At 36.3% G+C, this 16778-nt stretch overlaps 1 protein-coding gene across 1 annotated transcript; it reads left to right on the top strand.

Moving 5' to 3' along the window:
• The first annotated feature begins 1059 nt into the window (after positions 1-1059).
• On the top strand, positions 1060-16758 carry LOC139130197 (uncharacterized). The gene is made up of 5 exons (XM_070695945.1): positions 1060-1235; positions 3391-3671; positions 3941-4100; positions 9015-9117; positions 15203-16758. Exons 1-5 carry the CDS (start codon positions 1194-1196, stop codon positions 16756-16758), a joined length of 2142 nt encoding a protein of 713 aa, XP_070552046.1. The 5' UTR covers positions 1060-1193.
• Positions 16759-16778: the final 20 nt, after the last annotated feature.

The following is a 16778-nucleotide window of genomic DNA, read 5'->3' as shown; positions in this document are numbered from 1 at the left end:
GTATCGTCTACATTTAGTATTTCCGATATAAACATTATGAAGTTACTCGTCCAATAACAAGGGTGTCACTTTATTTAATGTAATAACAAGATTGTGGAAAAATGCCGAGTTAGCACTTTTGCTTCAATGATATTTCAAAGAAAAACATACAATTATGATTCTCTTTAAAATCAAGCACAGTAACATGGTATTTGTTTTATATTTTTTTTTCAATAAAGCACCTTTCAGTGGATCATTAGTTTCATGAAATTGATAATATTTCTAGCATGTTTTCTGACATTTCTACATGCATGCAATCCTATGCAAGGACTAATTTTGTAAAGCCCCTGGGTAGTCTTCTACCTAATGCCAAGAAAGAAAATACTATTTGCATCATACCTAAAATTATTTATCTCATTGCAAGGCAAAACCAGTATTTTTTATACTTTCATGCTGGGGTACCATGCAAATCCTCTCTGTACTTTGAACATTGCAATTTGTGTAAATAAACATGACTAAAGCGTAAGTTTTCTCACTGATACACGTGATACACACGAAGACAAACACATAATCCAGTTAGCAACTGTCGGAGCACATAATTTGCAAAGTTATATCTATTTTTGAAGTTTTAATGGTACACAATTTGCAGGTCTCCAGATATTTACGGAAAGTGAGATGTTACATGCACAACTCCAGCATACATTTTATTTTCATCTGATGATGCTGAATAACTTGCAAAATCAGGATGAAAATAGGGGAAACACAGCAAGTGTTTTCATTTCTCTTGTTTTTGGTGCCATAAAACTTGGTTAAACGTAATTGCATCCTTTCGTTTGTTTTGGAAGTTATGGTCCGAGGTACAACAACGAGAGTCACTGTACTTAAAACCTATAAAACACTGAAACCATTGCGGTATAATATAGTTATTGAATTGTACGTTAGTTTTACGGAGCCATCATGACGTGATAAGAGTTATTCGTAATACTATAATGCGTAGCATCAAAGTAAATATTAACCAGCATATCAGATTTGCGCATGCATGCTCAACTGTATCATTGATATGCAAAATCTAGAGGTCAGGGCGATAGAGCGGTGAACCAGCGATGACAAATGCATTACTTTCTAGTGGTCTGTTTCTCGATGAAAGCTAGTACCATCGAAATTTAGGGGCACTTTAACGCCATTTCGTCTGTTGGGATTTGAAACTCTGCCAAATGTCCATAATGAAGGCACGACGAACATTGACAACGGTACAGGTAAGAACGAAAATATAATACTGACCTGCTTTTAGCGGCAGACGCCATCTTGTTTCGTTCTGAGAATTACGACGTCGGGGTATACAAGAGCCTAAAGCAGTATTCGCAATCGGCCAAACTGCGGGGGCTTTAAAGGGTAAGAATAACGATAGCATAATTTTACTGCTTGTGCGGGGAATGGCAATTCTAGAGCCCATCAGTATACATAGCTGCCAAATAGTGTGAGCAAATTTCGCAAATTAGAGCCATTTGTAACGTAATCCATAAACGGCGGAAAAGACAGCAGAAAGAAGCCTCGCTTGATCTTGTCACGGTGTTGTTACACTCTGAATGTGACCAGTTTAATGTTAACGTTGCAGTGTTAAATAAAGTATTCAGTATTTACTAAGCCCTAGGCAAAGGTTATTGGCATAGGGATTCAATCATCTCAAATTCGGGGAAACAAAAATGAAACGAGTTAAAAAATACTTTAGCCGACACCTTCTGCCTCGTTGATCATATGTGATACATATTTGTATGTCTCACTTTGTATCTAGTATATATAGTTTTACCTCACACTTGTCAATTTCCGCTGTGAAGTCAACGTTGGCTATTATATTGCGAAGCATGAAATGTGAAATTGATTTATGTAGTGCAATGTGAGTGTGTTGCGAGAGAAAAAACGGCGACGACAGCGATTTTCTTTTAAAATAAAATTTTAAAAACTTGTCACTAAGTCAAATGACAAAGTACAAACTGCAAAATTTTATAGTCTTTTTATCTCAGCTGGAACGGCACAAACAACCTCCTTGTCTCCAGAATATTTTAGTGAATACACAGGGACTTGGTCAGTGCATGCAGAGTTCACAGAATAAATCCAATGTGTGAGTGTGAGTGTGAAGTTCTTGAATTCCAAAGCAGTCTTGAAGTAAACACATGAAGTGATCTCGAAAAAGCATGACTGAAAAAGTGTGCCGTCTGCTATTTATACTCAATGATTCTATCTAAAGAATATAAGAATACTCTAGAATTCCTATTGATATGCTAATTACTGTTCTAAAAATAACTTTACTTGTAGTGAACAAAAACTTTTTATAAAGTTGTAAACATGACTAATTGCATTCAAGGTAATGGAGGGGAATGGCCTTAAATGACCTTCAGAATGTTCTTGACTGATTAAACACAGGTCATGAATGGGGGAAAATATATATAAAACAAAAACAGTGTTACGTGATGTAATTGCCAAATGAAACATTGCAATGATGCTAGCTACATTTCAGTAGAAATTGCAGGACTACATTGGTGAGATGAAAACTGTCCGTGCTTACATTACATCCTGATGCACGTCCCTCGGGCGAGAACTTGGTAGTAATGAATTGACATTGGCCATAATAATTCAGAGACAATAGAAAATATTAAGACGTGTAAGGACTAGATGAGGGGACAAGCAATGTTTGCACGCAAGCATTGATATGGCAAACTAGCGAGATATTCACAACAAACAGAAATGACATTTTACAGTCTTTTGGCGTGATCCTGTCAATAGAAGTTGTCCGTCGATTTCGACACAAGGGACTTTTCTCGCCAAATTTAAAAACGGTTTAGCTTAATAACTAACCTAACGTTTCTAATAATATTTTACACAGCCGTCGTTCCACAAATGCAGAGATATCAAATCAAAACAAGGTTGGGTATTGTGATGAGTATACGTGTTCCATCAACGATCGAAAGCAACTGTCTTGATTAATCGTGTTCGCCTTTGCTCATCTTCATCTCTTGAGATAACGATAACTGATATGTTGGCATCACGACAAATTTTGTAATACTTGACTCACATTATGCAATATTAACTTCTTATAAGAAGGATGGAGGAAATCAAAATGTCAAGATTTTTTTCACTGTCATTATGATGGCACCGATTTCTCAAGTAATATTATGGCATACTTGTCAATGTATGACAATGGCCTTCCTCACGGAGGTATTTGATATTGTAAAAACTGTATTATGTCATTCTTACATTGAAGTACTGCGTAGGCGAATTCTGGCAGGCGTCGTTTCTATTGGTTGACAAACTATTCGTAATATATTTTTTAGAAATCCATGCAATGATTGTGTAGTTAGAGGATATGTCAAGTAGCCTTCACCTATTCTGTCCTATTCTTGGCCTTGATTCCAGTCACCCACGGCTGTTGACCAGTTTTTGATGTCAAAGATGCCATCAAATCCTACCGCACGTCAAGAATGGTGTAAGGAGAGACTATTGGAAAGAAGTCAACAAGTCCTCGCTCAAAGGAACACCCCTGTATTCAACCAAATGAAGCTGCCAAAAAGAAGGCGAAAACGAGCTCAAAATGCAGTCTGGATGAAAACTCAACATTCTGTGATAGAGAAAAATACCCCACATAGACCAATTACAAGTTTCGATGCAAAATCAAACTCTAGCATCAAACCTAAAAAGTATGTCTCATACCTTTTCAACTATCATTAATATTTAGGTGACATGGTTTTGAGCATATTTTTGTTTACTAGATAATTGTGTATTGTGTACATATAAGTCGTGTCAACGCAATAGAAAAACTTCTGGTGGCACGACATTCCCTCAATAACCATTTCTCGAGTTGAATGATAACAATTGTAGAGACTAACAGCAAAGCTCATATGTGCAACGTTAAGAAAGTGTCATAGCGATCCGTTAAGCTCTAAAATTTTGTCTTTCCTCTTAACAGACCATGTAAAATGCAGCTTTTTATACATTCTTCATCAAATACACCGATTGTATATACAACACAAGCAACTGCCACAGTGTCATCTATTATCAAGTGGTACAAAAAGAAGAACAACATATTGTCACATAATATATGCCTGTCAACATCTACAGGTTTCAAGGTATGTTCAGCAAGTAAATAACATGATCAAAGTGATGTGAACACGTCGAGAAATACTTCAGTTGACATTAGTGCAGCATTCGCACAAGTGCTTGTCAGCATACTTCTTATTCGACACTAAAATAGTAATTAATTGTAAGTTCATTTGTCAGTTTTAATCCGCTCCTCCCGAAAACGTTCCAATGTACACTTCCGCATTCCTAAGTGAGAAATACTGACCTTTTCCTTCATTTTGTTAAGTCTACGAAACGACAAACGAAACGACAAACCATGCTTTGGTAACCTTTATAGCAGACATGCGATGGCCTACTACAAGAGGGGTGTATCCCCTGCCTTAAATCAAAGCAGATACTTCGCTCTTTTACTGGGCCTTGGTTTTGTACCTGTCTAAAACCATAGACCCTCGAGAAAAACGGGACAGGCAACTGCTGAGGTTTCTTTGTGCGATCTATCTTTGAATACATTAAAGTTTATTTGCCAAGCGGTCCCTGACAACAATACTTCGTACTTAACACTGAATCTCATTAACGATCAAACTGACGTTCTGAATATGTACACTTTGCTCTTGCATGGCACGTTCCGAGTAATGACACAGAGAATTTTGAGGGTTTTTTGATACTAGTCATGGTGAATGTTCTGGTAACGATGAAGATCACATTTTGGATTCAAGCCGAAGCCAAAGGGAAAAAACTAGACGATAAAAACTGTGTACATTTAGCTATAGACGCTACAGAAAACTCTTGCTAGATATCTACAATATAAGTTTACATTCCCTACCATAAAAATCACCGATAACAAGAAACATTTACAAGTTAGACAGGTTTACACTTCCCCAGTCCTGCGAAACGAAAATCTGACCTTTATTTCATCTGTCACGCAACATTTGACGAAAATCAGGGAACACAAAAAATGACTACTCCATTGGAGCTCAAATACACGACCTCTAACATTTTGGTACTGTTTTAGCCTAAAGAAACACCAAAGTTCGGATAAGCTACACATGTTTACATCCGCAAAGTACTAGAAAATACATTTGTAACACTGACTTTCGCTGTCAGGAGAAACTTCGTGATAAATCGGTACTATCCATCGGTTGATGGATTCAGAAGCAGTAAGGTAGACATGCATTTACACAAAGCTGAACGCTGTCCTCGTAAATTTGGCCGTTCACAGTTTTCAAACAACATTTCAGTAATAACATACATACTTTACCGAATCATGGAGCACTCCTCGCACAGAAAATATTCCGACGGTTAAAAAACTGCAAAAACGAGGGAAAATTCGAAGATACACGGACGATTGCGGAATGTAAACAACTCTGTGATGTCAACTGCTGTCAAGTCTGGAACTGCAGCGGTATGTGTTTCGGATTTCTATTCGAAACTTTGTCACTTTACAGCAACATACTGACTCCCTGCAGACTTCTAGTTGCGTCGAATCTCGCTACCAATATGTAAAAAGTACTTTAAAACCATTTGACGAATTCTTACCAAAGTAGTTGTAACACTTTTATTTCTAAAAATGGACTTACGGGTAATCCGAAATAACTTATAATCCGAAAACATTATTACCGTATACCCGCATGCACGTGTCTATGAACCGGACCTTGTGCAGTCCCCGACCCATTAACACCTCTTAATTATTCAAAGATAGATCGCAAGCTGCTAATCCCATAGACCCTTTGTTCTCTATCGCAGTTGCCTGTCCCGTTTTTCTCGAGGGTCTATGTCTAAACATATAATGTACCCCTCTCTGAACAGAAGGGTGAAAGGTCACATCATCCTGCAGTACTTTCACTGACAACATGGCTTGCTCTGGGGTCAATTTTGACCTGGTTATTTGCTAGAGGATATGGTTTGCTTAATTTGTAAATTTCCTGATTTAAGTACTTTACAAAATGTGTGAAAATCGAATTCCAATGAAGCGGTTGACTCAATGCTAACTAAACTTCTCAAAAATAACATTAATGGCAAATTATACAGACTTATAAAACACATGTACACCAACACAAAAATACACATCAAAACAAATAATTTTATCTCGCCCAGCCTGAAAGTTGAAAAGGAGTAAAACAGGGCTGTGTTTTAAGTCCTAGTCTGTTCAATTTATATGTCAATGACTTGAAAACAAATCTAGACAAAGTAGATACTCAACCACCAGTGTTGAATAATACCCCAGTTAACTCATTATTTTACGCTGATGACCTTGTCTTAATCTCTACTTCAAAAGAAGGTTTGCAGAGGGAGTTAAATACACTACACACATTTTGCTCCAATTGGAAACTTGATGTTAATTTACAGAAACCCAAGCAATTAATTTTAGTAAATCTCCTTTGATAGATAAACACTTATTTAACTATGGTAGTACATGCATCAAATCTGTTAAGAGCTATACATACTTAGGACTGACAATTAAATCAAATGGCAGTTTTAGTGACACAATTACAAATTGGCTGATAAAGCAGCAAAATCTTTGTATAGTTTAAAAAGGGTTTTATTGCACAACAAAAAGATAAAATTTTCCCTACATCTATTCAATGTTTTCATTAAACCTGTTTTACTGTATGGCTCAGAGATTTGGGGACAAGATTTCATGGACTACAAGAAGTGGATAAATCAGCAATTGAAAAAACTCACCTCAAATTTTGTAAGAACATTTTACAGTGTAATAGACAAGCTTGTAATGCCGCTGTGAGGGGTGAACTAGGACAATTCCCACTTCTACTTGAGATCAAACTTAAGGTAAAGGGCGACGAATTCGGACGCGCACACGCTTTAGAACGTTTCTGCGCAGATTTAACTCCAGCCTGTCGCAAATGGGTTACTTTGTAGTGCATGTATTTAATATCACCTGTCATTGTTGAAATTGCGCTTTTACCCAATTTTTTGACCCAGTCTCTTAGAAATACATGTGACCTATAACCTTGTCATATTTTGACCCCCTAGGAAGCTGGTTTTTATTCAATATGAGCGAAAAATTAACATTTCTCTCCCATTTACATGGCGCATATTACCCATTCACCTGGAGATATTGTAAAAAGTAGCGTGGTGACACCCTTTTATTAAAAGTGTTAACTAAATGGTATTATGTCAGGATTTTATTCGCCAAGTTTGGTCAAAATGACACCATTCAAAGCGACAGGAAGAAAGTTCGAAAATTATGTAGTGATATAATTTCGATATCGTCATTTTGTAATCGATACTTATGTAAAAATTTCTTTACAAACATCATGAAAACTATACATTCGATAGATATGCATCTTAACTCTTGGTATTTATTAAAATTAACTCATTTGCTAAGCTTTTTATAATTGCTTTCTTTAGTTTAAGTGAATTATATCATTTTTATTTATTTCTAACGACGCCATTTTAACGTCCGTTTCCATGGAAACGAGCGTGGTGACCCCCATTTTTTATTTTATTTTTGCACTTGCACAACTTCCAAGAATATTTGTGCAAAGTTTCAAGAAAATGACACCACAACTTAATTTTGACGTAATTCGTAGTACTTCACCTTAATATTGTTAAACACTGGCTTCATATCGTACAACTGCCACATTATAATCTCGCTAAAGAAGCTTTTCTGGAGCAAATGGTAAACAACACTAACAATAGATCCTGGTTTAACTGTTTAAGTGCTTTAATTAAAGACAATGGAATGGACTTTCTCCTTGATAAAGCTCCATCACTTAAACACCACAAAGTTATAACTGGATTAATGAAAACAAATTTAACAAACAATTATGAGGTCTTTTGGAAAAAATTGATCACTGATGAAAATAGTAAACTAAGAATGTATGCCAAAATAAAGCATAATTTTAGATTAGAACCCTACTTAACACAGTTACAAGGTGAGAAAAGAAAATTACTCACCAAACTTCGCATTAGCAATCATGATCTAGCAATTGAAAAAGGAAGACACACTGTTCCAAAAACCCCAATTACTGAAAGATACTGCAATCAGTGTAACACAACAGTATTGAAGATGAAACACACTTTTTATTAGTCTGTCAGAAATACAAAGTCCACAGAAAGAACTTTTTCAGTAAAATCAACTTCCCAAACGACAATACTGAAAATCAGCTTATTTCTCTACTAACAAAACAAGAGTTCTCTTTTAATGAACAACTTGCAGATTATATTTTTACTTTATACAAACAAAGAAATACCTAGTTATATTTATTATTAGCTACAATTATTATACTGTAATACTTTATCTTTATTGAAGAAAATTTTAACTTATTTTTGTATCACACTTTTATTGCCACAAATGTGATGTAAATCCTATATTTACAAGCAAGCAATAAAATATTATTATTATTATTATTATGCTATGAGTCAAGGCCATTAATGCAGCCATCAATCAGTATAAGAACGGATATATGGTACTTCAGGATCACATCTCCATATCTCCTGAAGAAGTATCACAAATGATAGCAGATGGGCTTTAAAAAGACACCCTCTCTCACTAGCTTTGATAATTATGAACTCTGCTTATGTGCATAGGAAGTTTATCTTCCACATTACAAGCCAGTATGTCAGAAATGGTGAAATTTATCCTCGCTTGGTGGCTGATGATGAGACATTACTTATCGAGTAAAAATATTCTATGTCTTCAAAACTGAAATCGTCTAGCTCCTTCCTCACAGACATTGTGAACGACAATTTTTCTCCACATTGACAACAAATATCAAAATATAAGACTAGGCTCACGTTGCTGCTGTTTATTTTGCTCTTAACGCTTCTAGCAGGGTATAAAGAAGGTAATGATGTGTACAACGGTTGTCCAAATCTGTAAGATAATCCTGTATCTATATGTTTTGCTCAAGCTGCTTTGCGCTCCCTTTAGATCTAGATTAATTAAATGAGATCCAATATGCTATAATGTTTTCAGTGTATTTCATATATTCTTCTAGCTATGCGAAGCTCTGACCTTGGAGGATAATGGAGTTGGTAATGATGCAAACATTTACGTCAACATAGCTGACATTGGCCTGAAGGGTGGCGCTGATGACAAAGGTACGACTCAGAACTTTCCTCTAACTTAGATGCCTATTTACAAAGGTCAAATTCTTCAAAAATATTTGGCTAATAATTTATTTCATGTATACTGCTGTCCAATATTGGAAGTTTGGATGATATGTACATTAGGGTAAGGACCAGTATATATATATATATATATATATATATATATATATATATATATATATATATATATATATATATATATATATATATATATATATATATATATATATCAATACCTATGCCCTGCGGAAACGCATCGAGCACTATACATTGCTTGAATTGACACCAAGCCACTGATCAAATATGCCACTGATCATATATATATGTATATATAATCAGTGGCATATATGATCAGTGGCTTGGTGTCAATTCAAGCAATGTATAGTGTTTGATGCGTTTCCGCAGGGCATAGGTATTGCTAGGCATGGAAATTATCGTGGTTACTGTACAGACTGTTTCACGCGCTTGGCAATCGTCAGGAGTGATGTTGGCGGGCTTGTTGCTACCTATATATATGGTCAGGTGTATATGCAAACGAGGCGGTTGTCTTGGGCATTCAAGTGTTAATGAGAAGGAATTTGCTTCTGTGTTTACATTTCGAAAGAAATGCTGTACATTTGTCTAGCAGTTTTGACTTGTCTGAGTGGATAATATGAAATTTCTTCGTGGTGCAGTATCATCAGAGCCCATAACAACCACCTCCTACACAACGAGAACAAACCAACCAAGCCATGTAACTGCCGCAAAAAAGAAGATTGCCCATTATCCGGAAACTGTCTCACGCCCTCAGTAGTATGCAAAGCCAGCGTAAATACAAGCAATGATACAAAGCACTATATCGGACTCACGGACTCAGCTTTCGAAACAAGATATACATATCACAAATATACTTTCAAAACATCAAAACACAGGAACAGCACAGAACTCTCAAAATGCATATGGACCCTCAAGGATAGCATCACAGAATACAACGTCACCTTGTCTATCATTGACAGAGCCCAACCTTACTCAACCAAGACAAAACGCTGTAACCTCTGCATCACAGAGAAATTTCATATTATCCACTTAGACAAGTCAACACTGCTAAGTAGACGTACAGAATTTCTGTAGAGTAACCACGATAAGTTCCACGCCTATCTATCTATCTATCTATCTATCTATCTATCTCTCTCTCTCTCTCTCTCTCTCTCTCTCTCTCTCTCTCTCTCTCTCTCTCTCTCTCTATATATATATATATATATATATATATATATATATATATGGTGCTTTTTGAAATCCAAGGATATACAAAGTAAAGGTAAGATAGTTTGCCATCTTCGCACCTGGGAATTTATTATCTGTTGAAGTAAAATGCATTTCTTAAAACGGTACACCAATGTGAGGCCATCGTATAAGCTGAATAAGTTCATTTGCTTCCGATTTGCATGTCTGTATGTATGTATGTATGTATGTATGTATGTATGTATGTATGTATGTATATCCGTCCACATCAAAAACACCTAAACCGCAGCACCTACTGTCTTAGTATTTTGTGTACAGGTGCACCTAGGGATGGAGAAGTGAATTTGTTCAAATGAACTTGTCAGTGTCAAAAATATGCAATTGAGGGGAAAAAAGAAAAAACACTGCAAATTGCTAAAACTCTGTCACCGTTGATTAGATTGAGTTGAAACTTGGTGTGCAGGTTCCTTTAGGTATTATAATTAGGTCTTAAAAATTTGGGATGAAATTTGCATGTTTCGATTTTTGGGTAATTTTTTTCAGTTTTTAGTCAAAAAATGTTTTTCTCTGAAACCACTCATCTGATTGCTTTGAAAGTTGGTATACATGATCCTCATGATTGAACTTTTCATATTTGTAATTTTGGGCAATTTTCCGAATTTTTGGTCAATTTTTTTTAATTCAAAAACTACTAATTTGATAGCTTTGATATTTGGTATACAGGTTCCTCAGGTTAATCAAAGTCAGTTTTATGAATATTGTGAAGATATCTCGAATTTTGTATTTTTGCTGAATTTTTTGGTTATTTTTCTAATTTTAAGTAAAATTTATTCCGCTCTGAAACCGCTAGTCCAATTGCTTTCAAATTTGGATTGGATGTTTGCAAGGGTGTTACCCTTCTAATTATTGAAATTACGACCAAATTGGAAATATTACTGTTTGGGGGCAATTTTTGTCATTTTTGGTCAAAAAATCTTAGAAAATATTTTCTTTTTAAAGCCACTGGACAGACCGCTTTTATATTTGGTGTACAAATGTCCAGGGATGACAATAGTTAGATATGTGGAAATTGTACTGAAATATACAAATTTTTATTTTAAAGACAATTTTGTCATTATTGGTCAAGAAAACTTGTTCTCAAAATAACTTGTCTGATAGTTTTGTAATTTGGTACAAAAGTCCTGAGGGATGTTATTAGATACATTTTCTGCTCAAATTGTCGGGAAACCCCAAAGTTTTGTATTTTAGTAATTTTCTCAGTTTGTGACCTTAAATGACCTACACCAACCCAGGATATGTTGTGAGAGAGTTTCGAAGGCTGTGAACATAATTTTGTCATATTTAATGTCAATTTGTAGTAAAATTTGATCCAGAAAACAAAGTTGAGGTAAATTTTTTCATTGCGAACCGATTTTTGCAACTTTTGCAAGTCACACAAGAACTGATGAGAAATTTGGATCCAGGATAATTCCAGATGTCGTAATCCCCCCACAGTGGAAGGCATTTTACTATCTGTAACTGATTTAAGTGCTGTTTACATTCGAAAGATAGCACTCACAGCAGTAATTAAAACATCCCCAAGGTTTTAAATACATTTTCTGCCAGCTGGTCTTATCTAAGGGGTGGAACATTTGATATTCAGGAGGGGGTAGGGACTAGAAGATTGATGAGGTTGCATTACTTTTTACCAGATCTCTTGTACATTTTTGCCCCCTTTTTTTCCCTACTCTCCCACCTTTTCTTCTTGACAAGCTTCTCTGTCTAATTTTTTTTTTGACATTTGCTTATGTATGTAGGATCTGCTTGTCCCATTGCTATAGAAGTTGATATCCATGTTCCTAAAGATGACCTCCAGTACCTAAGTTGCAGACCTTATTTGCTTTTGTCATTCTTGTTTTTCTGGTTTAAATATTTCTTGAATTTATCAATTTAAACCGAATGTGAGCACACTGTCCTTGACGGTATTTTTGATTGAAGTAATTATGAAGATGGTTGATGAACTGTCATCTTGACATTTCAGCATTTCCTTAATTTCATCAATAAATACACCATCATTTAAAAACTGCAAACAGCAAGTGTGATGTTCGAGTCATACTATACGGTTTATCTGCACATTTACATTTCAATTTATTTCCGTGGTATTTAGAAATATGACGCCTCATAATGAAAGAAGTCACTAATTTCTGCGTCCTTGAATTATGTCACCGAAACAGCAGTTTTAACTTTTTATGAATACCAAGAAAATCAAAGTTCAATTCATTACAGTTGTAAAATTTATACAATTGCACGGGGGAGGTTGCCTCTTTTAGTTTCCTATACAACTAATGTATTTTACTTTAACAGCCGCCAACTTTTGACGGTGCATGTGCTAAGATGGAAATAATGATCTTAAGAAATTGGTGAATTTTTTTTGATATTTAATCAATATCCTTGCTTGAAATGTGATTCCGTCAGGATCCTAGATTGTTGTTGCTGGCAGAATCGATTTTAATTTCAGGAGAAATCTAGATTTTAGATTAAAATTATACAAAGTGCAACAAAATCTAAGCTCTGTCAATATATTCAACGCTCGGAAAACCTTTCTGCCTTTTATTTGTCCATGATTGTTTTCATTTCTTCGTATCCTTTGTTCTACAAACAAGAACATGCACTCCTTGGGAAGTTCATGATCATGTAGTGAATATTGTTAACGCACAGTCCCTCCACTGGTTTTGTGGAGGGACTGTGGTTAACGGTATCGAGATAGATCGAAAAGAATAAATAGAATATGAACAGGTTTATATAGTATGTTTTCTAAATCTACTAACCAACAGAGAATAAATCTCTCTGTCTTTGAAATGGGCAGAAATATGCATCAAGCTATGTGCAAAGATTACACTCAGGTATAGTCATAGAGGGCAGTTGAAATGTCCGTCCCCAGGGTTGGGGGCGGAGTAGCACTGTCTTGGTCTCAGCAGAGTTTTCTTGTTTCTCTTGTACATGTTATAAGTCCCAACGGACATCGTCCAGGGGGCTCATTGGTTTGTTCTTGTCCTTGCGTCAGTGTGTGCGTCTGTCCGTCCGTTCACGCAGATATCTCAGGGATGCCTGACATGATTTCAAAGTTGATACAAAGATTACTCCCTATGTCATACATAAGCACGGCAATTTGTTTAGTGGTACGGTCCAATGTAGCCGTGTGACGGCCATTTTATTTAAAAAGCGGGAACTATGTAATTGACAATGACTTTTTAAAAAAAGCTGTGTTTCCAGAGCGACTGCATTGAAACTGTGTAAAGATGTTTGACACACAGTGCTCTGATAGCACACAATTAGATATATCAGCATTGCATCAATTAATTGCCCATTTGCATATTCTATTCATTTTTGTAATTTGGGTTATATGTCTAGAAATACGGCAGCAAATTTGATGAAACTTGGTACAGATCTTTAGTACACAGTTTCATAACAGTGTACAAAGACGCTTAGCAGTGTCATGCGAATAAATTGCCAATTTGCATATTTAATGAACTTTCCTTATTAGTGGGCTATCACTAGAAATACTGCATCCAATTTGATGAAACGTGGCACAGATGTTGATCTTTCGGTATTTTAATACTGTGCGAAGACATTAAGCAGTATCATGTCAATTGATTGTTTATTTAAATATACGATGATTAGTGTGGTGTGTCTAGAAATGCTGTAACAAAGAGCTCACAAAGTAACTATGGTTGCTACGCGACTGGCAGCACGATGCCATCTCGTCGTATTTTCGCATAATCTCGTGAAATTATCAATCTCAAACAAAGTCTCCGAAAAGTTTAACACCTTTGAAGCTCATTTGAATATGAAAAGGCCATGTCCTACCGAGGCGACCATGGAACAAAAGGCATGGCGCGTTGCTAGTCTGTTCTATATTTGTCTGTGTGATAATGGAGTGCAAAAATGTTTGGCTATATGTTGTCGATTAAGTTCTAAAAGACTTATTTAATGACCTTTTGTAATTAGGTTGGCAGCCAACATTGGCTTTACGTTTTCACCACCATGGAACTCATTCTTAATTAAGGACCATATCAATGAACAGGACTCTATCCTCTCCGGGGACTTGTAATGAAATTACACATTAACAAGTAGGGACTTTGTCATCAGCAATGACTTATTTTAATACTGTTAACTATAATACATATTATACTACCAACCTTTTGGTGTCTTGGTCCTATATAAGCACTGTTTTGCAAAAATTTCTTTTCCTCCTTCACTGTGTTCTTTATTTGTCCTTTAACAATCTTATGAAAAGTTTCTCACAGTATTTTGTGGCTATTATCTGATGCGTTTGATTGCCTAATGTGTCAAAGCAAGAAAGGGTAAGTTACTAATCTGTTGACGCTGTCACCAGATTATCACTGGATTAACTTTGAACAAGTCAACAGCAAATGCACCAGCAAGGGTATTCAATGTTATATAAAGCCAGTGCTAACAAGAGACCAAGACACCAAAAGGTTCACATTCAACCTTATTGAAATAAACAAAAGCAACAAGAAAACTGTTCTGAGACCAAGACACCCCAACCCCTGCTCCCACCCCTGGGGACGTTCATTTCATTGTCCCTATGGTACAGGCTTGATGTATATTTATTAATTTTTTATTATAAACTCCATTATTGCAAAAGAATATTATGCTAAGATTAATACAGTTTTTACACAATGAAGAAAGAGATTGGCATAATTATACTCTAAAATATCGGTCATTGTCAGTTCTGGACAGCTCGATTAATCACTGTCGCTGTGAGAGTGGGTCTCTCCATTAACTGAATGCCCTTGGCTAACGAAGTTTACTACCAGTAAAGAAGATAGTACAGACCTCTCTGCTTGTGTAGGTTCCCTGCAAGGAAGTAAAAACATCGACGCTGCAGAATGCGGGCAGACGATAAGGGAATGGAGCAAGGAAGACGTTCGTAGATGGACTGCAGAAGTAGTTCAGCTTGATGGAAAATATGTTGAGGCATTGTTTGAAGAAGAGGTGGATGGTGAAACACTTGTCCTTTATAAGAAAGAAGATCTGAGAACTGACTTTGAAATTAAAAGGGGTCCAATAATGAAACTTGAGAGGAATTTAAAAGCCTTGCTGGGTGATACTAAAAATAAAGACCAAGTCGACGAAGGCAGAATACAACTGCCTGTGAATATATGTGAATGGACAGTCGAGCATGTTGAAAATTGGTTGACATCAATTCGCATCGATGAAAAATACGTAAGAAAGTTGAGACAAGAAGAAGTCGATGGTCAAGTTCTGAAGGAGCTCACTGCAGAAAGAATTGCTGACCTTACAAAGGAGTTTGAATTGCCCCGGGGTCCAATGCGAAAAATCCTCTACAATCTTAAAAGAATTATTCGTGTGTCAGACACTTGCACAGGCATGGAGACTGATAGGCAATTGCAGCAAACTTTTCAAGACTTAACCATCGATACCAAGCAGGCACCGCAAACATCTCATGGTGACAAGAAAATACAGGAGCTTCCCAAGGGAAGTATTGATTGGTCGACGTATAGCAAAAAACACAATAAAGAACAAGCAACACCATCGAAAATTCGACAACGCGCGCAAAAATACAGCAAACTGCTGACTGAGAAAGCATCCCTTGATCTCAAACTCATAACAGATCAAGATGTTTCAAACTACAATAAAACATGTTCTCTTACACTCCTCCACAGTAAATGGGGGAAAGCAGAAAATCTACTCGAAAAACAGTTCTGCTTCTTGGTATTGACACCACAGAAGGAATTAACACAAAACGAGATAGAATTGCTTTGGGCACAACTACAAAAGAACTGCAAGCTTCTAGTTGATATGTTGCCAGTCAAAAAGAAGCAGTTGTTTGAACACAAATCAAAAAGTATGCAGTCCACGATCGTTCGAGCAGAAGACAAGCAGCCACTGTCAATAAGAAACACCGGCGTCAGAATGTGTCCTCTTATGCAGAAAGATGAGGCCGTAATCGCAGCACATTCTATGCTTGTTGTTCTGGTTGATCATGAAATGCTAACTTCAAGAAAGCATTGTCATATCGTCCATCTTGATAAAGAAAAAAAAATTGAAATGCTATTGACCTTTGACAAAAATAGTCCGTTTGCAGCTTCATATGACTCGCGTAACCCTGGCTTTAAACTAACATTCAGCAAAAGAAAACAAAAGGACAAGTTGCATAAGTCCTTCACAGAAAGTTCCGATGATAGCACCTCTCCAGATCCAGATGTTGAAGTGCAACTTTCTGAGAAAATAGATTCGGCGATGCCTCCATTACACATTGAAGATATCAGTATAGGCAGTGCACAGGTTATAAATGCAGCAAAGTACCAAGAGGAAAAACCCAAACATGTGAACCTGACAACTTTTCGGCAGTTCGTAATAAAGCGTCACTCGATCAGGATGTAAGATCACACCAGAAACCTGTA

This window comes from Ptychodera flava, chromosome 3 (assembly GCF_041260155.1).
Source record: "Ptychodera flava strain L36383 chromosome 3, AS_Pfla_20210202, whole genome shotgun sequence".
NCBI lineage: Eukaryota > Metazoa > Hemichordata > Enteropneusta > Ptychoderidae > Ptychodera > Ptychodera flava.
Note: the sequence above shows the minus strand (reverse complement) of the source record. Positions and strands in the feature narration are given on the sequence as shown.

Coding starts and splice junctions, on each gene's coding strand:
- LOC139130197 (XM_070695945.1), top strand. CDS start 1,194: ATGTCCATAATGAAGGCACGACGAACATTGACAACGGTACAG. Junction 3,672..3,940: donor TCTAGCATCAAACCTAAAAA/GTATGTCTCATA, acceptor TCCTCTTAACAG/ACCATGTAAAATGCAGCTTT. Junction 9,118..15,202: donor GGGTGGCGCTGATGACAAAG/GTACGACTCAGA, acceptor CTGCTTGTGTAG/GTTCCCTGCAAGGAAGTAAA.